The sequence below is a fragment of the Pongo abelii genome, chromosome 16, assembly GCF_028885655.2.
Source record: "Pongo abelii isolate AG06213 chromosome 16, NHGRI_mPonAbe1-v2.0_pri, whole genome shotgun sequence".
Classification (NCBI taxonomy): domain Eukaryota; kingdom Metazoa; phylum Chordata; class Mammalia; order Primates; family Hominidae; genus Pongo; species Pongo abelii.
Genome location: NC_072001.2, coordinates 52115979 through 52137372, shown reverse-complemented (window position 1 = coordinate 52137372; position 21394 = coordinate 52115979). Strand labels below are relative to the sequence as shown.

General features: G+C 37.1%; 1 protein-coding gene across 12 annotated transcripts in view; it reads right to left on the bottom strand.

Moving 5' to 3' along the window:
• Positions 1–21394, bottom strand: part of GALK2 (galactokinase 2) — a 172105-nt gene that overhangs the window by 114886 nt on the left and 35825 nt on the right. For 11 of the 12 annotated variants that reach the window (XM_024232183.3, XM_054531154.2, XM_054531151.2 and 8 more), the window contains 1 exon segment: positions 11785–11873. In XM_024232183.3, coding sequence (XP_024087951.2) covers positions 11785–11873 — 89 coding nt within the window. 12 annotated transcript variants of the gene reach the window in all.

Here is a 21394-nt window from a genome sequence, read left to right as displayed (position 1 = left end):
GTAATCCCAGCTACTCGGGAGGCTGAGGCAGGACAATCACTTGAACCCAAGAGGCGGAGGTTGCAGTGAGTTGAGATAGCGCCACTGCACCCCAGCCTGGGCAACAGAGCGAGACTCCATTTCAAACAAAAAAGAAAAAGTAAAAAATAATGAAGATTCAAATAAATAAAGTCAGAGAATTTTTTTAAAGATATTATAACTGATAGCAGAGAGTCAAGGCATCATTAGAGACTATTATGAGCAACTATATACCAACAAATTAGAAAACCAAGAAAAAAGGGATCAATGTCTAGACCCATATGATATGGCTTGGATCTGTGTCCCCACCCAAATCTCATGTTGAAATGTAATACCTAATGCTGGAAGTGAAGCCTGGTGAGTGCTGATTGAATCATGGAGGTGGTTTCTAATGGCTTAACACAATCTCCTGAGTGTGGTTCTCATGATAGAGTTCTCACGAGATCTGATCGTTTAAAAGAGTATAGCACTTCCCCTCCCTCTCGTCCTGCTGCTCTAGCCATGTAAGGCGTGCCTCCTTCCCCTTTGTCTTCCACCATGCTTGTAAGTTTCCTGAGGCTTTCCCAGCCATGCTTCCTGTACAGCCTGCAAAATTGTGAGCCAATTAAACCTCTTTTTTTTTTTTATAAATTATCCAGTCTCAGATACTTCTTTATAGCAGTGCAAGAGCAGATTAATACAGAAAATTGGTATCAGAAGTGGGGCATTGCTATAAAGATAATTGAAAATGTGAAAGCACCGTTGGAACTAGGTAAGTGGCAGAGGTTGGAACAGTTTGGAGGGCTCAGAAAAAAGATAGGAAGATGAGGGAAAGTTTGGAACTTCCAAGAAACTTGTTGAATGGTTGTGTCCAAAATGCTGATAATAATATGAACAATGAAGTCCCAGCTAAAGAGGTCTCAGATGAAAATACAAAACTTTTTGAGAACTAGAGTAAAGGTCACTTTTGTTATGCTTTAGCAAAGAGTCTGGAGGCATTGTGCCACTGCTCTGGGGACCTGTGGAACTTTGAACTTGAGAGTGATGATATCTGGTGAAAAAAATTTCTAAGCAGCAAAGCATTCAGGATGTAATCTGGCTGCTTCTAACAACCTATGCTCTTATGCATAAGCAAAGAAATGACCTGAAACTGGAATTTATATTTAAAAGGGAAGCAGAGTGAACAAGTTTGAAAAATTTGAAGCCCAGCCATGTGGTAGAAATGAAAATGCCTTTTGTGTGTGTGTGTGTGTGTGTGTGTGTGTGTGTGTGTGTGTGATGGCCAACATTGGGAAACCCCATCTCTAGTAAAAATACAAAAATTAGCCAGGTATGGTGGCACATGCCTGTAATCCCAGCTACTCAGGACGCTGAGGCACAAGAATCACTTGAGTCCAGGAGGTGCAGGTTGCAGTGAGCCAAGATCGTGCCACTACACTCCAGCCTGGGCAACAGGGCGAGATTACATCTCAAAAGTTAAAAATAAAATAAAATAGGCCAGGCATGGTGGCTCACGCCTGTAAGCCTAACACTCTGGGGGGTGGGTGGATCACCTGAGGTCAGGAGTTCGCGACCAGCCTGGCCTTCGTGGTGAAACCCCGTCTCTACTAAAAATACAAAAAATTAGCCAACCATGGTGGTGGGTGCCTGTAATCCCAGCTACTTGGGAGGCTAAGGCAGGAAAATTGCTTGAATCTGGGAGGCAGATGTTGCAGTGAGCTGAGATCGCACCATTGCACTCCATCTTGGGCAACAAGAGCAAAACTCCATCTCAAAAAAAAAAAAATAAAATAAAATAAATCCTCAGCCACTAAAAAAAGGTAGAAATTTTGCATATAAACAACCTAATGGTACATCTCTAGCAAAAACAATCCAAATCTAAAATTAGTAGAAGGAAAGAAATAATAAAGATCAGAGCAGAAGTAAATTTGAGACAAAAATTAATGAAACGAAAAGGTAAACATAATAGCAAATCTTTAGCTAGACTGAGAAAAAGAGAACACACAAATAAATAAAATTTAAAAAAACAGAAAAGGAGACATTACAAGTAACACCACAAAATACAAAGGATCATTAAAGCCTATTGTGAACAACTATTATGCCAACAAATTGCAAAACCTAAAGGACATGCATAAGTTCCTGGACACATAAAGCCTGTGAAGATTGAACCAGGTAGAAATAGAAAACCTGAACGCACCAATAACAAGTAACAAGATTGAAGCAATAGTAAAAAGTCTCCCAACGAAGAAATGCTCAGGACCAGAGGGCTTCACCCATGAATTCTACCAAACCTTTAAAGAAGAACTAACACCAATTCTTTTCAGACTTGCAAAAAAATTGAAAGGCAGGGAATTCTTTGAAACTATTCTATGAGGCCAGCATTATTCTGATACCAAAACTGAACAAGGACACAACAGAAAAAGAAAACTACAGGACAATACCTCAGTTGAACATATAATCATAAATCCTCAATAAAATGTTGGCAAATGAACCCAAGAGCCCATAAAAAGATTATATACCATGATCAAGTGGGATTAATCCTAGAAATGCAAGGAAGGGGTTCAACATACACAAATCCAAAAATACGATATATCACATCAACAGAATGAAGGACAAAACCCATATAATCTTTACAATCAATTCAGAAAAAGCATTTGATAAAATTCAACATTCCTTCATGATAAAAACTCTTAACATACTAGGTACAGAAGGAACATATCTCAATACACAATAAAGGCCATATATGACAAACCCATAGCTAACGTCATACCAAATGAGGAAAAATGGAAAACTCTTTGTCTAAGCACTAGAACAAGACAAGCATACCCAATTTCACCACTCTTATTCAAAATAGTACTGGAAGTCTGAGCCAGAGCAATCAGGCAAGAGAAAAATGTAAAGAGCATCCAAATTGGAAAGGAGGAAGTCAGATGGTCTCTACTTGTACACAACATGATCTTATATGTAGAAAAACCTAAAGACCACAAAAAGCTTTTAGAGCTGATAAATTCAGTAAAGTCGCAAGATACAAAATCAGTATTAAAAATAGCTAGTGTTTCATTGAATGTAAATGGCCCAAATGCTCCACTTAAAAGATAGAGAACCGCAAAAAGGATAAGGACTAACCAACCAACTATCTGCTGCCTTCAGGAGACTCACCTAATACCTAAGGACTCACATAAACTTAAAGTAAAGGGGTGGAAAAAGGCATTTCACGCAAATGGACACCAAAGCGAGCAGGGGTACCTATTCTTATATCAGACAAAACAAACTTCAAAGCCAGAGTGGTTAAAAGAGACAAAGAGGGATATTATACAATGGTAAAAAGGCTTTGTCCAGCAGGAAAATATCACAATCCTAAAGATATATGCACCTAACACTAGAGCTCCCAAATTTATAAAACAATTACTAATAGACCTAAGAAATGAGATAGACGCAACACAATAATAGTGGGGGACTTCAATACTCCACTGACAGCACTAGACAGGTCATCAGGACAGAAAGTCAACAAAGAAACAATGGATTTAAACCATGCCTTGGAACAAATGGACTTGACATATAATAGAACATTTCATCCAAAAACCACAGAAGACACATCCTTTTCAACAGGGCATGGAACTTTCTCCAAGATAGACCACGTGATAGGCCACAAAACAAGCCTTAATAAATTTAAGGAAATTGAAATTATATCAAGCACTCTCTCAGACTACAATGAAATAAAACTGGAAACCAACTATAAAAGGAACCTTCAAAACCATGCAAATACATGGAAATTAAATAACCTGCTCCTAAATGAGCATTGGGTCAAAAATGAGATCAAGATGGAAATTTAAAAATTCTTCAAACTGAATGACAATAATGATACAACCTATCAAAACCTCTGGGATACAGCTAAGGCAGTGCTAAGAGGAAAGTTCATAGCCCTAAACACCTACATCAAAAAGTCTGAAAGAGCACAAACAGACAATCTAAGGTCACACCTCAACGAACTAAAGAAACAAGAACAAACCAAACCCAAACACAGCAGAAGAAAGGAAATAACCAAGATCAGAGCAGAACTAAATGAAATTGAAGCAAACAAACAAATAAAATACAAAAGGTAAATGAAACAAAAAGGTGGTTCTTTGAAAAGATAAAATTGGGCTGGTGCAGTGGCTCACGCCTGTAATCCCAGCACTTTGGGAGGCTGAGGCGGGTGGATCACCTGAGGTCAGGAGTTCAAGACCAGCCTGACCAACATGGCGAAACCTTGTCTCTACTAAAAGTACAAAAATTAGCTGGGCATGGTGGTGGGTGCCTGTAATCCTAGCTACTCAGGAGGCTGAGGCAGGAGAAGCTTGAACCCTGGTGGCGGACATTGCAGTGAGCTGAGATCGCACCACTGCACTCCAGCCTGGGTGACAAAAGCGAGACTCAAAAAAAAAAAAAAAAAGAAAAGAAAATTGATAGACCATTCGCAAGATTAACCCAAGAAAAGAAGAGAGAAAATCCAAATAACCTCACTAAGAAACAAAGAGGAGATATTACAATTGATACCACTGAAATACAAAAGATCATTCAAGGCTACTATGAACACCTTTACGTAAGTAAACTAGAAAACCTAGAATAGATGGATAAATTCCTGGAAAAATACAACCCTCCTAGCTTAAATCAGGAAGAATTAGATACCCTGAACAGACCAATCACAAGCAGCGAGATTGAAATGGTAATTTAAAAATTACCAACAAAAAAAACTACAGGACCAGACAGATTCACAGCAGAACTCTATCAGACATTCAAAGAATTGGAAGCAATCCTTTTCACAGTATTCCACAAGATAGAGAAAGAAGGAACCTTTCCTAATTCATTTTATGAAGCCAGCATCACCCTAATATCAAAACCAGGAAAGGACATAACCAAGAAAGAAAACTACAGTTCAATATCCTTGATGAACATAGATGCTAAAATCCTTAACAAAATCCCAGTTAACCAAATCCAGCAACATATCAAAAAGTTAATCTACCATGATCAAGTAGGTTTCATACCAGGGATGCAGGGACGGTTTAACATACGCAAGTCTATAAATGTGATACACCACATAAACAGAATTGAAAACAAAAATCACATGATCATCTCAATAGATGCAGAAAAAGCATTCGACAAAATTCAGCAAGCTTTATGATTAAAACTCTCATCAAAATTGGCATAAAAGGGACATACCTTAAGTAATAAAAACCATCCATGACAGACCCACAGCCAACATAATATTGAATGAGGTAAAGTTGAAAGCATTCCCTCTGAGAACTGGGACAAGACTAAGATGCCCACTCTCACCACTCCTTTTCAACATGGTACTGGAAGTCCTAGCCAGAGCAATCAGACAAGAGAAAGAAATATAGGGCATCCAAATTGGTAAAGAGGAAGTCAAATTGTCACTGTTTGCTGATGATACGATCATTGACCTTGAAAACCCTATGGACTCCTTCAGAAAGCTCCTGGAACTGATAAAAGAATTCAGCAAAGTTTCCAGATACAAGATTAATGTACACAAATACAGCTCTTCTATATACGAACAGCAACCAGAGAATCAAATCAAGAACTCAACCCCTTTTACAATAGCTGCAAAAAAAAATAAATAAATAAAAAATAAAATAAAATAAAATAAAATACTTAGGAATATACCTAACAAAGGAGTCAAAAGACCTCTACAAGGAAAACTACAAAACACTGCTGAAAGAAATCATAGACAACACAAACAAATGGAAACACATCCCATGCTCATGGATGGGTAAAATCAATATTGTGAAAATGACCATACTGCCAAAAGCAATCTACAAATTCAATGCAATTCCTATCAAAATATCACCATCATTCTTCACAGACTTAGAAAAAACAATTATAAAATTCATATGGAACCAAAAAAGAGCCTGCATAGCAAAAACAAGACTAAGCAAAAAGAAACAAATCTGGAGGCATCACATTACCTGATTTCAAACTATACCATTAGGCCATAGTCAACCAAAACAGCATGGTACTAGTATAAAAATAGGCATGTAGACCAATGGAACAAAATAGAGAACCCACAAATAAACCCAAATACTTATAGCCAACTGATCTTCAACAAAGCAAACAAAATCAAAAAGTGGGGAAAGGACACCCTTTTCAACAAATTGTGCTGGGATCATTGGCTAGCCACAGGTGGGAGAATGAAACTGGATCCCCATCTCTCACCTTATACAAAAATCAACTCAAAATGGATTAAGGACTTAAACCTAAGATATGAAACTAAAAAAATTCTAGCAGATAACACTGGAAAAACCCTTCTAGACATTGGCTTAGGCAAGGATTTCATGACCAAGAACCCAAAAGCAAATGCAATAAAAGCAAAGATAAATAGCTGGGACCTAATTAAACTAAAGAGCTTTTGCAGGACAAAAGGAACAGTCAGCAGAGTAAAAAGACAACCTACAGAGTTGGAGAAAATCTTCACAATCTATACATGTGACAAAGGACTAATGTCCAGAATCTACAATGAACTCAAACAAATCAGTAAGAAAAAAACAAACCATCCCATCAAAGAGTGGGCTAAGGACACGAATAGACAATTCTCAAAGGAAGATATAGAAATGGCCAACAAACATATGAAAAAATGCTCAACATCACTAATGATCAGGGAAATGCAAATCAAAACCACAATGTGATACCACCTCACTCCTGCAAGAATGGCCATAATCAAAAAAGAGTAGATGTTGGTGTGGATGTGGTGAACAGGAAACACTTCTACACTGCTGTTGGGAATGTAAACTAGTACAGCTGCTATGGAAAACAGTGTGGAGATTCCTTAAAGAACTAAAAGTAGAACTACCATTTGATCCAGCAATCCCACTAATGGGTATCTACTCAGAGGAAAAGAAGTCATTATTGAAAAAGATACGTGCACACGCATGTTCATAGTGGCACAATCCACAATTGCCACTATATGTCATTGGTATTATGGAACCAACCCAATCGTGGAACCAAACCAAATGCCCATCAATCAACAAGTGGATAAAGAAACTGTGGTATATAGACAATGGAATACTATGCAGCCATAAAAAGGAATGAATTAACAGTATTTGCAGTGACCTGGATGAGACTGGAGACTATTATTCTAAGTTAAATAACTCAGAAATGGAAAACCAAACATCGTATGTTCTCACTGATACGTGGGGGCTAAGCTATGAGGATGCAAAGGCATAAGAATTAGATAACAGACACTGGGGACTTGCGAGGAAGAGTGGGAGGGGAGCGCGGGATAGAAGACTACAAATACAGTGCAGTGTATGCTGCTTGGGTGATGGGTACACCAAAATCTCACAAATCAACACTAAAAAACATTCATGTAACCAAATACCACCTGTACCCCAATAACTTATGGAAAAATAAAATTTTAAAATAACAAATAAAAGTACTTTGAAAAAATTTTAAAAATCACTGGTGTTTCTATACACCAATAACAGACTACCTGAAAAAGAAATCAATCAAGCAATCCCATTTGAAATAGCTATAAAAAATGAATATCTAGGAATAAATTTAACCAAGGTGATAAAAGACCTGTACAATGAAAACAATAAAACACTGATGAAAGAAATTGAAGAGGATACAAAAAGATGGAAAGACATCCCACATTCTTGGACTGGAAAAATTAATATTGTTAAAATGACCATACTACTACAGATTCAATGCAATTCCTCGTATAATACCAATGACATTCTTCACAGAAATTTAAAAAAAAAACTCTAAAATTTGTATGGAACCACAAAAGACCCCAAATAACCAAAGCAATCCTGAGCCAAAAAAAAAGAAGAAGAAGAAAAGAAAAGCTGGAGGCATCACACTATCTGACTTCAAATATACTACAAAGCTACAGTAATACTATGGTTTTGGCATAAAAACAGACATACAGACCAATAGAACAGAATAGAGAACCCAGAGTTAAATCCATGTATTTACAGCCAACTGATTTTCTTTTTTTTTTTTTGAGACAGAATCCTGCTGGAGTGCAGTAGTGGTTTGATCTCGGCTCACTGCAGCCTCCGCCTCCCAGATTCAAGAGATTCTCGTGCCTCAGCCCCCTGCGTAGCTGGGATTACAGGTGTGTGCCACCACACCCAGCTAATTTTTGTATTTTTAGCAGAGACGAGGTTTCATCAGGTTGGCCAGGCTGCTTTCAAACTCCTGACCTCAATTGATCCACCCTCTTTGGCTTCCTAAAGTGCTGGGATTACAAGTGTGAGCCACCATGCCTGGCCAAGGCCAAATGATTTTCAGTAAAGTTACTTTCATTCATAGGGAAAAGGACAATCTGTTTAATAAATGGTGATGGAAAAACTAGATATCCATATGCAAAAGAATAAAAATAGGCCCAAATATCTCACCATTTATAAAAATGAATTTAAAATGGATTAAAGACTTAAACATCAGAACTGAAACTATGAAACTACTAGAAGAAAACATAAAGGAAACACTTCAAGACATTGGTCTAGGCAAAGATTTTATGAATAAGACTATAAAAGCACAGGCAAAGAAACAAAAATAGACAAATGAAATTATATCAAACTAAAAAGCTTCTTCACAGCAAAGGAAACCTTCCAATAGAGTGAAGAGACAATCTGTTGAAAGGGATAAAATATTTGTAAACTATTCACTGAACAAGGAATTAATCTCAGAATATATAAAAAACTTAACAGTAGTAAAACAAATATTCCAATTAAAAAATTGGCAAATGGTCTGGGTGTGATGGCTCACACCTGTAATCCCAGCACTTTGGGAGGCCAAGGTGGGCAGATCATCTGAGGTCAGGAGTTCAAGACCATCCTGGCCAACATGGTGAAACCCCATCTCTACTAACAATACAAAAATTAGCTGGGCATGGTGGCACGTGCCTGTAGTCCCAGCTACTCGGGAGGTCGAGGCAGGAGAATTGCTCGAACCCAGGAGGTGGAGGTTGCAGTGAGCCCAGATCGTGCCACTGCACTCCAGCCTGGGCAACAAAGAGCGACTCTGTCTCAAAATAAATTAATTAATGAATTAAATAAAATAAAATAAAAATTGGCAAATGATCTAAATAGACATTTCTAAAAAGCAGACATACAAATGACTTACAATCATAGAAAAATGCTCAACATCACTAATAATCAGGAAAATGCAAATCAAAACCACCAGGAGATATTATCTCACTTCAGTTAGGATGACTATTATCAAAAAGACAAAAAATAATAAGTGTTAGAGAGAATGCAGAGAAATAAGAATTATTCTACACTGTTGGTGGGAAAGTAAATTAGTATAGCCATATGGAAAACAGTATGAAGGCTCCTCAAAAAACTAAAAATAGAATCACCATATGATCCAGCAATCCCATTACTAGGTATATATCCAAAGAAAAGGACATCAGTATGTCAAAGAGATATGTGTCTCTCTTGTTTAATTCAACACTATTCACAATAGTCAAGATATAGAATCAACATAAATGTCCATTCACAGATGAATGGATTTTTAAAATGTGGTGTATGTGTGCAATGGAATACTATTCAGCCACCTAAAAGAGTGAAATCCTGTTATTCACAGCAACATGGATGAGCTTAGAGGACATTATGTTAAGTGAAATAAGTCAGGCACAGAAAGATACATACCTCATGTTCTCACTCATATATGGAAGCTAAAAGAGTTGATCTCATAAAAATAGAGGATAAATTAATGGTTACTAGAGGCTGGGAAGGATAACACGTAGTGAGGGCAGGAAGGGCAGGTAGGGAGAGGTCAGTTAATAGACACAAGAGGCCAGGTGTGGAGGCTCACGCCTGTAATCTCAGCACTTTGGGAGGCCAAGGCAGGTGGATCACTTGAGGTCAGGAGTTCGAGACCAGTCGGGCCAACATGATGAGATCCCGTCTCTACTAAAAACACAAAAATTAATCAGGTGTGGTGGTGCACACCTATAGTCCCAGCTACTTGGGAGGCTGAGGCAGGAGAACCACTTGAACCCGGGAGGCAGAGGTTGCAGTGAGCCAAGATGGAGCCACTGTACTGCAGCCTGGGTGACAGAGCAAAACTCCATCTCAAAAAAAAAAAAAAGTCAAAACAATCATAAGTTGAGACATCATTAAGTCAGGGACCTTTACAAGCCTGTACTTGTAAGTTCAGTATCTTTTTGTGGAAAATGAGCAACTTACTAAATCTTATGAAAGGGAGTACATCCTCTATTCTACAACTTCTAGTTTCCATCCTTGAAAACAAATAAACCAAAAAAGTAATACTCATTGGAAATAATAAAATGATAAAATGAAACTAAGGTATCCTCTTTATGAAATTACCTGCTATAATAGTAAAAACAACATCAAAACCTGGAAATAGCTTTAGTTACAATGAGAGAAAGCTGTTAAATAAATTATATTAATTTAGTAAGCTATCATGAAGTCATTAAAATAATTATGAGCACTATACAGAACCACAGTGCTGTGGTTTGAATGTCTCCTCCAAAACTCATACTGAAATTTAATTGCCATTGTGACAATTAAGAGGTGGGACCTTTAAGAAGTGATTAGATCATGAGAGCTCTCCCCTCAGGAACAGATTAATGCCACTATCTCTAGAGTGGGTTAGTTACCTCTGGAGTGGGTTCCTGATCAAAGGATGAAGTTCAGCACACATCCTTTCTATGTCTTGCATGATCTCTTGCCCTCCTGCCCTTCCACCATAGAATAACTCAATAAGAAGACCAGGCATGGTGGCTCACGCCTGTAATCCCAGCACTTTGGGAGGCTGAGGCGGGCGGATCACCTGAGCTCGGGAATTTGAGACCAGCCTGACCAACATGGAGAAACCCTGTCTCTACTAAAAATACAAAAAATTAGCTAGGCATGGTGGCACATGCCTGTAATCCCAGCTACTCAGGAGGCTGAGGCAGGAGAATCACTTGAACCCGGGAGGCAGAGGTTGCGGTGAGCCGAGATTGCACCATTGAACACCAGCCTGGGTAATAAGAGCAAAACTCCATCTCAGAAAAAAAAGAGAATAACACAATAAGAAGGCCATCACCAGATGCGAGTACCATGATCTTGAACCTCTCTGCCTCCAGAATCACGAGCCAAATAAACTTCTATTGTTGATAAATTACCCCATCTGTAGAATTCTGTTATACCAGCAGAAAATGGAAATAGACACATGGAAATATTTATGATATATTAAATGAAAAAAAGATAAAAATGGTATGTAGTCTAAGTACAACTATGTCAATTATTATATATAGGGACATTGATAAAATGATAGTAAACAAAATGTTGAAAGGTTGTGTTATTTACCACTAAAAGGTAGTAAAATTCAAAGTACTTCACAGGATAAACAAAAGGAAAGATAAATTGATCTAGAAGGCCTGCAAAATCTGGACCACACTTTTAGTAGCAAGGAATTGTAAGGTTTCCCTGTGCTTCTCTAACCCAGTGAGTAAATATAAAACCATCAAAACTACTTACCACAGTCTAAAATTTTAACCTGTGGCCTAGAAAAATATTTTCATTTTTTGTGAAAACAATATTAACAACTTGGTTTCAACAAATTAATACATTTAAAAAACAAATGAACAATACTAATAACATGGATTGGGAAAGATAAAAGTAAAGTGTGTTCCTTATGCAAAGGCACATCATACTATTAGTAGATATACGTGAAATATTCTATTTTGGGAAAAATTAAGAAAGAAATATATTTTTAAAAATTTAGATCTTACCAAAGGATGAAGAAAAAAATTAAGAGAAGGAACTTTTGAAATACCTATTATGTTGACTCTTCCTGGTGCTCGAACATAAAACTTGGGAATAGATCCAAACTTGGAGTTAAACATCTCCTTTAGCTTCAGTAACCTGAAAATAAAAGTACAATATTTCAGAATATCATGTAACAGAAAATCCATAAGATCACATAGACACACACACACACACATACACACACACTCCATATGCCTGCCACCATTAATTATTCCTTAAAAGAATAAAAGCAAAATTTCCTAGTGACATACCTCCTTGAAAATCCCAAGATGAACAATACTGTAATCTCTAAATGGCACAAAAGTATAGCTAAGCACACTGAAGAATTTAAAAGTTAAGATTGATATACCCAACAGAAAAAGCTATTTCCTTCCCTTTTGAAGAATGTAGTTTCTGTATACTTTTTTGGTGACATTCAGGGAAGAATCTCTTTACATTAAAAGTGTACCATGTGGTAGTATGTGTACCATGTGGTTTCCTAAGGCTGTCATGACGAAGAACTATAAACTGGATGGCTTAACACAACAGCAATTTATAATCACAATTCTGCAGCCAGAAGTCTAAAAAGAGGTCAGGAGTACCTCTGAAAGCTGTAGAGGAGAATCATTTCTTCCCTGCCTCTTTCTACCTTCTGGTAGCGGCTGTCAATCCTTGGTGTTCCTTGGCTTACAGCTTTATCACTCTAATCTCTGCCGTGTCATCACATGGCATTCTGTCTGTTTTTCCTTCTTGTAAGGACACCAGTCATATTGGATTAAAGTCCATCCACTCTAATTGAGTATGACCTCATCTTAATTCATTACATTTGCAAAGATGCTAGTCCAAATAAGGTCACATTCTGCAGTTTCAAGTAGACACGAATTTGGGGGGTTATACTGTCTAACTCAGAACACGTAGTCAAACGAAAACTAGACTGGTATCACGAAACCACAGTTCTAATTCTAATGAGACCTCTAATTCAATGTCAACGGTTTGGCAAATCATTTTCTCTTGGCCTCTCTTCTCTAAAATTTGAGAATTTGAACCAGATATTCCTCATAGGTCCCTTCCAGATCCAAAATTCTGGTAATATATTTAATAACTTGATACTCTCAAATTATCTCAAGTCAATTCTGTGAATAGCCCTCATTATTTGTAGTCCCATATCATATTGTATCTGGGTAATAACACCAGGATGATAAACATTTTTTAAAGCCTAATATATTCAGGAAATTAATTAATTAAGAAACAGAGACCCACACCCAAAAAAACTCAAGAAAATGTAATATAATAATAGAAAAATATGTTGAATATTGTTGGAAGTTATTCAAGCTCGTCTCTTGGGAATTGAATAGTCATCAGAAACTGTTTATATCAGTTTCTTTGGCTCTCTTCCTGCCTCATTCTCTTGTTGCTCCAAAGACACCATTATAAACTTCTCTCTGCTCAGTACTGTTTGCATTCCACCTGCCTCTGTGAACCTCTTAGTTTCTGCTCCTCCATACCTTCAGTTTTCATGACACTGTGGCCTTGACTCTACAAGACTTAACAGCTCCAGCATCCTATACTAACTGATTACGTTTCTATGTCCTTTCGTTCAAATTCTCAAAAGATATAATCAGCTTGGCAGAGTTTAGGTCCTGTATCTATAAAGGTCTAAACATCTGTGGCCAAAGGGTGAGGTCATTTAGTACAAATAAGGTCACTTGTTTTAGTTACAAATATGATCACTTGTGTTTACTCCTTTAGCAGAGGCTGTGGATGAGAACAAAAGATTGCAGAAGGGAGACAATAACTGATATCGCTAGCATATCACTCAAAATACATCTACTGGACTACCTGGTAGATGCGGCTGCCTAAATCTTTCTCTATATATCCTCAAAAAACAAAACAAGAACAAATAAAAGTATACAAAAACTTTGTCTTCAGTATAACTAGAAGACAAAATGCCAAACTTTAAGTTATCTATAATAGGGGGAAAAAAGAAGAAGGGAGAAAAGAAGACCATAGTGAACTACAAAACATTAGTGAACTACAAAACATAGTGAAACAAAAATTAAGCAAAAAAGCCAGGCGCCCTGGGTGTGCCTGTAGTTCCAGCTACTCTGGAGGCTAAGGCAGAAGGATCGCTTGAGCCTAGAAGTTCTGGGCTGCAGTGCGCTACACTGTCCAGGTGTCTGCACTAAGTTGGGCTTCAATATGGTGACCTGTGGATGCCAAGGGATTACCACGTTGCCTAAGGAGGAGTAAACCAACCTAGGAGGGAAATGGAGCAGGTCAAAACTGCCACACTGATCAACGGCAAGATCCTGCCTGCGAGTAGCCACTGCACTCTAGCCTGGGCAACATGAGACCTTGTCTTTGAAAAAAAAGTAAAGAATGAAAGAGGAAGGAGGGAGGGAGGGAGGGAGGAAGGGAGGGAGGGAGGGGGAGGGGAGGGGAAGAGGGGGAGGAAGAGAAAATTGAGTAAAATAAAGAAAAAAGAAGGGAGCCACCAAAACTACGATTAATCTAAAACTACTACCAGAAAGAAGAAGTCCACCTATTAAAAAACGGGAAGTGTATGAAAGAAAAAGAGGAGAGTAGAATAAGCTCATTGATTACTAAATAGGCAAGAGGTAAAAGTTAAAAGATACCAAAAAAACTGACAAAGCAATAATTTTTTTTAAGTTATAGTACAGGCATATACAAGGATATTATTAAACAAACAAACAAAAACAAAGAACAGGGCCTGTGCAGTCAGGTAGACTTGGGCTTAAAACTCTTCTCTACACATGATGAAATTCATTAATTTCATTCACCTTTAAATGGGATAGAAACATATATCCCATAGATTTGTTGGGAAGATTAATAAGGTCATTTGGAACAGTGTCCAGCCCAGCATTGGCATGAAGTATGTGTTTAATAAATGGTAGTTATGATTATATCTTAGTTCCTAGGTTCAATATCATTTCCAGTCTGTAGCAGGTGAATAAGAATACATCACAAGCTGGGATTACAGGCCCAGGTAGAGGTTGCAGTGAGCAGAGGCCGTGCCATTGCACTCCATCCAGCCTGGGCAACAAGAGTGAAACTCCATCTCAAAAAAAAAAAAAAAAAAAAAGAATACATCACAAGCAATGAGAGATGGTAGGTAATTAAGTGTTTAGCTTGTGTCAGGACAGGAAGTAATGTTAGGGCACTGGGTAATTTTAATGATGCTGTTGATAAATCTTGCTGCTCTCTGCCCAGCTTCTTCTATTTTATGGAGAAGTTTGTTGAAACAACTGAGGTTATTTGTCTGGATTTGAGAAAAAATGACATAAAATATTAGTGCTTTTCAACAACCACCACTGGAAAAAAAAAAAAAACTGACAAAGCAGATAGTAGAAGTTAAATAAGAAAATATTCCCGTATTTTCTAAGGGTGTTTAAAAAATATAAGTACAAAGGTAACCAATAAAACAAAAATAAAAATCCTCTTAAATACCACAGAAATTTCAAAACTAAAGGAGAAAAGAAAAATATCTGTTAGATAAAGAAAAACATAAAATGTACCATAGTATATAATTACAGGTTGAGCATCCCTAATTCAAAATTTCAAAATCCAAATCATTCCAAAATTTGAAGCTTTTTAAGCACAGACATGATGTCATAAGTGGAAAATTCCACATTTAAGTATTTAACACAAACTTTCATAAATAAAATTATTTAAAATATTGTATAAAACTACCTTCATGCTATGTGAATAAAGTGTATATGAAACAAATAAATTTCATGTTTAGATTTGGGTGCTGTCCCCAATATATCTCATTATGTATATGTAAATATTCCAAAATCCAATAAATCTGAAATCTGAAAAACTTCTAGTCTCAAGCATTTTGGATAAGGGATACTCAACCTGTATAAAATAATATGACAGAACTGAAATCAAACATATTAGTCACATTAATAGATGTGAATGAGCCTCAACTATTAAAACATAAAGATTTGCAATTTTGCTCCTAAAATAGGACTGAATGTATTATGCTGTATACTAGACACATAACTAAAACAAGGTGATTCCGAAAGACTAAATATCAAGAAATCGGCAAAGGTATTATAGGCAAATGAAAACAATAAGAAAACAAGTAGTAATCCTGATCAAAATTGTAGAATTTAAACTTACACATTAAATGTGCATAGAAGGATACCGTTCTTTAGAGAGAGAGAGATAGGGACTTGCTCTGTTGCCCAGGCTAAAATTCAATGGGCAGTGGCATGATCATGGCTCACTGCAGCCTAGAACTCCTGGGCTCAGGCAATCCTGCGATCTCAGCCTCAGGAGAACTACAGAGGCATGCTGCCATGCCTAGCTAAAATATTTTTTAATTTTTTGTAGAGGCATAGTCTCACTATGTTGCCTAGGCTGGTCTCAAACTTCTGGCTTCAAGTGATCCTCCTGCCTCAGCCTACCAGAAGGATATTTCTTAATGCTGAGAGCCACAAATCAAAATGAAGATACGGCAGTTAAGAAATATCCCAAATGAAACAGCAATTACTTGTATAAGGCAAAACTACAAGGCAATGTAAGGAAATACAGGTAGAAATACATTAACAATAAGAGATTATAAGACACCTTAGTATATCAAGGAGTCCAAAAGCACAGAGAAAAGACTCAATAAACTTGATAAAGTAAATTTTATGGATGTATACATGTATCAGACATTTTACCCTGATAATAGGCAATATAACTTCTCAAGAGTACATGGAACATTCACAAATACTGATCATATATTTGGTTACAATGAAACATTAGTAAATTCCATAAAGTAGAAATAATACAAACAACACTCAATGCAATAGAACTAGAAATTATTAACAAGAAAAATAACAAAAAGGTCTTCCTACCTGCAAATTTCTTAAGTGTCTTTTAAACAACTCTTGGGTGAAAGGGGAAATGAAGTGAAAGATAGAATCTAAAAATAATGATAACATTAAAAGCTCTACTCATAAAAAATATATGGGATACATTTAAAGCAGTCAGAAAACTCCATAGCTCTAAACGCTTTAGCGGTAAAAATGAAAAATGATAATAGAAAACTAAATTCTCAGCTCCATAAGCTAGAAAATAAACAAAAAGAATGACACAAAAAAGATAAGAACAGAAAGTAATGATATGGGGAGTAGAAAACAGCAGACCTAAATTAATAAATTCAAAGCCTGCGGTTTTAGAAAAAATGTTAACAAGATAAGCCATTAGCTAATGAATTAATAATATGGGGGATAAAGCACAAATGTACAAAATAAAAAAATAACAAAGGGAAAATACTACTAAACAGAAGACTTTTTTTAAAATAAGAAATGACTTTGCAGACCTCTATCCAAATATATCAGAAACTATAATAGTCTGATTCCATTTTTGATGTTTGACTACTGTCAGCTTTTAGACCTTAACTCTCCCTCTTTCCCCTTTCTACCTCACATTAAGCAAAGGGATTAAAAAAAAAAAAAAAAAAAAAAGCCCCTCTTTTGCCACCAGCCAAACCACATGTAGAAATCCTCTCCTTGGCTCTACCCTCTAACCATCATAAAAACCCCAAGTCAGTCTCCTTTCCCTGCTCTTTCAAACCAGTTTTGGACCAGCTTAGGCAACCTGACATGCTCCCCCAGAAAGCCTTATAATGTCAGTAATAAATTTCTGGAAAACCACAGAGAATTAATGATAAAACCAACTTGGATAATAAAAGAATTCACTAAGGTAACAGGATGTAAGATTAATATACAGAAATCAGTAGACTTCATATGCAAAAACAAAAACCAATTAGAGACTAGAATGGTAAAGAAAATATAATTAATGTTAGCACCAACAAACACTAAATGCTTACAAACTTAATAAACGTGCAAAATCTATTTAAGAAAAGTTTTTAAACATTCTTGAAAGACAAATAGACTTAAAGAAATGGGCTGGGCACTGTGGCTCATGCCTGTAATCCCAGCACTTTGGGAGGCCAAGGCGGGTGGATCACGAGGTCAGGAGTTCCAGACCAGCCTTGCCAACATAGTGAAACACCATCTCTACTAAAAATACAAAAACTTAGCCAGGCATGGTGGCACGCACCTGTAATCCCAGCTACTCCAGAGGCTGAGGCAGGAGAATCACTTCAACCCAGGAGGCGGAGGTTGCAGTGAGCCAAGATTGTGCCACTTGCACGCTAGCCTCCAGCACAGGTGACAGAGTGACTCCATCTCAAATAAAAAAAAAAAAAAAAAGAAATGAAAAGATATCCCTGTTTTGGATAAGATGATACAACATCATAAAGATGTAGTTCTCCCAAAGTTAATTTACAAATTCAACTAAATCTCCCAAAAAATACCAATAAGCTTTTCTTATGGAGATAGACAAGTTAGCTAAAAAGATCATACGAAAAACAAATATGTGGCCAGGCATGGTGGCTCACACCTGTAATCCAAGCATTTTGGGAAGCCAAGGCAGGGGGATCACCTGAGGGCGGGAGTTCAAGACCAGCCTGACCAACATGGAGAAACCCCATATCTAGTATAAATACAAAATTAGCTGGGCATGGTGGCACATGCTTGTAATCCTAGCTACTCGGGAGACAGGAGAATCGCTTAAACCTGGGAAGCAGAGGTTGCGGTGAGCCAAGATTGCGCCATTGCACTCCAGCCCAGGCAATAACAGTGAAACTCCATCTCAAAAAAAAAAAAGAAAAGAAAAACAAATATGTAACAATAGTGGGCAAAACACTAAAAAAAGAAAAAACAAAAACAAAAAAACCCTGCTTTGAGAGAGGAGAAACCTTACCAAACATTAAAACATACTATAAGGCCTCCGTAATGAAAACAGTGAGATATCAGCACATAAATAGACTAGCAGACTTCAGTGGAATAATACCATGTCCAGAAACAGATTCAAATAAAAATTTAATATATGATGATGGTGGCATCTCAAATCATGACACAAAGGTAAATTTTTTTTTTTTGAGACGTAGTCTCACTCTGTCACCTAGGCTGGAGTGCAGTGGCGGATCTCGACTCACTCCAACCTCTGCCTCCCTGATTCAAGCGATTCTTCTGCCTCAGCCTCCCGAGTAGCTGCAACTACAGGTGTGTGCCACCACGCCTGGATAATTTTTGTATTTTTAGTAGAGATGGGGTTTCACCATATTGGCCAGGCTGGTCTTGAACTCCTGACCACGTGATCTCCCCCTCTTGGCCTCCCAAAGTGCTGGGATTACAGGCATGAGCCTCTGCACTCAGCCCACAAAGGTAAATTTTTAATAAAGAATTCTAGTACATCACACCTGTAATCCCAGCACATTTGGAGGCTGAGGTGGGTGGATCACGAGGTCAAGAGATGAAGACCATCCTGGCTAACACGGTGAAACCCCATCTCTACTAAAAATACAAAAAATTAGCTGGGCGTGTTGGCACGTGCCTGTAATCCCAGCTGCTTGGGATGCTAAGGCAGAAGAGTCACTTGAACCCAGAAGGCACAGGTTGCCATGAGCTGAGATTGCACCACTGCACTCCAGCCTGGGCAACAGAGTGAGACTCCATCTCAAAAAAAAATAAAAAAATAAAAAAATAGAGTGCTAGTACAATTGGTTAGACTTCTGGGAAAAGGTAAAATTAGATCCATATCTTACACCATACACAATAATAATCTCCAAATGGATCAGGAGTCTAAATGTAAAAAAGAAACTACAGAAAACTAGAAGAAAACACAAGTGAATTTCAATATAACGCAGGCTTAAGGGAAAGGTTTTCTAATATGACTCAAAATAGAGGCAAATTTTTTAAATTTGATAGAGTTGACTATATAAAAACGTTTTAAAACGTTTATGGCAAAAACACTACAAAATTTAAAAAACAACGAACAGAAAATAACATATATTGTAGATAAAGAGATAATATCCCTTACATTAAAAAAAAAAAAAAAAAAAAAAGCCTCTTAAAAACCATGGGAAAAAAGACCAAAGCCTTGATAGAAAAATGTGTAAAAGGTATAAACAGGTCGGGCATGGTGGCTCACGCCTGTAATCCCAGCACTTTGGGAGGCCAAGGCAAGTGGATTGCCTGAGGTCAGGAGTTCGAGACCAGCCTGGCTAACATGGAGAAACCCTGTCTCTACTAAAAATACAAAAATTAGCCAGGAGTGGTGGCACATGCCTGCAGTCCCAGCTACTTGGGAGGCTGAAGCAGAATTGCTTGAACCCAGGAGCTGGAGGTTACAGTGAGCCAAGATTGCACCACTGTACTCCAGCCTGGGCAACAGAGCGAGATTCTGTCAAAAAAAAAAAAAAAAAAAAAAAGATATAAACAGAAAATTCATAACAAAAGATAGTTTCATAATGACCCTAGGCCAGTCACAGTGGCCCACACCTGTAATCCCAGTACTTGGGGATGCCAAGGCAGAAGGATTGCTTGAGGCCAGGAGTTAGAGACTAGCTTAAGCCACATAGGGTGACCTGTCTCTAAAAGAAAAAATTTTAAAAAGGCCCTTAAACATATGAAAAGATGTTCAGCCTTAACTTTGAGATAGAAATACAAATTAAAACTACACTGAGATACTATCAGATGGTGAAAATTAAAAAGTAACAATGCATTCTGATGTTGAGGTTCTGGGTAAACAGGCACTCTTCTATTATATACTGTTTTGGGAATACAAATTTGGTACAATGCTTTCAGAGGGGAACTGGGCATTGTCTAACAAAAATACATAGGGATTAATTTTTACCTAGCAAAGGTAAAGGTCTAAGAATTTGCCCTGAAGATACACCTCCAACAATATAAATATATATATGTGTATATATATACACATATACATATATAATATTCATTGCAGAATAGTTTATAATCGCAAAATACTGGAAACAATCTAAACACTCTTACATAGGACAATGTTTGAATAAATTCTGACTTGTTTCCAAAATGAAGTGCAATGAAACTGTTAAAAAGAACATCATTTCTAGAAATGTTGATCTAGCGATTTCCAGAAATACTATGTTAAAAGAAAAAAGCAAAGTGCTTTATCTGCTGAGATGGCCTGGGATAATTACTATCATATTAGCAATGAGCATCTCTAATGCCCAGATCTTTATTTCAAAAGAAATTACAGTTCCTTAAAGAAACGGCTGATTCCAGAACTGGAGAGAGACAATACAATATAAACCTGAAACATCCTTCTGTGCCAGAAAGTAAGGAAGTGCTCAATGATAATGACATGTCGCAATGACACAGAAACCCACCTGAAGAGGTTCCCATTGCCCAAATCTGACCCTGAAACAATTGAGCATCAAAATAAATACAAAAATAATGGAAACATTAGAATCCATAGAATAAAATTAAAACCCGAGTCCATAGTGATATAAAACGAAGAAAAGGAAAAGCATTTCCTTACAGTAGAATGCCAATTAATAAATGAAAAAGTATGGGAAAAAAAAACACAGAAAATCACCACTTAGAGATCATTGTGGTAATAAGTGATTCAGGCAAGAATCAACAATGGATGCTAAAATCAGTAAATGAAAATTTGGTAAGAAATAGGATACCAACATATTCTCAAAGTCTTTCACCAAAAGATACTTATAAATTACAGAAGAGAAAACAGTAACTGTACAGTGGAAAAACCAGCAGACACCTCCTTAAGTGATTTAG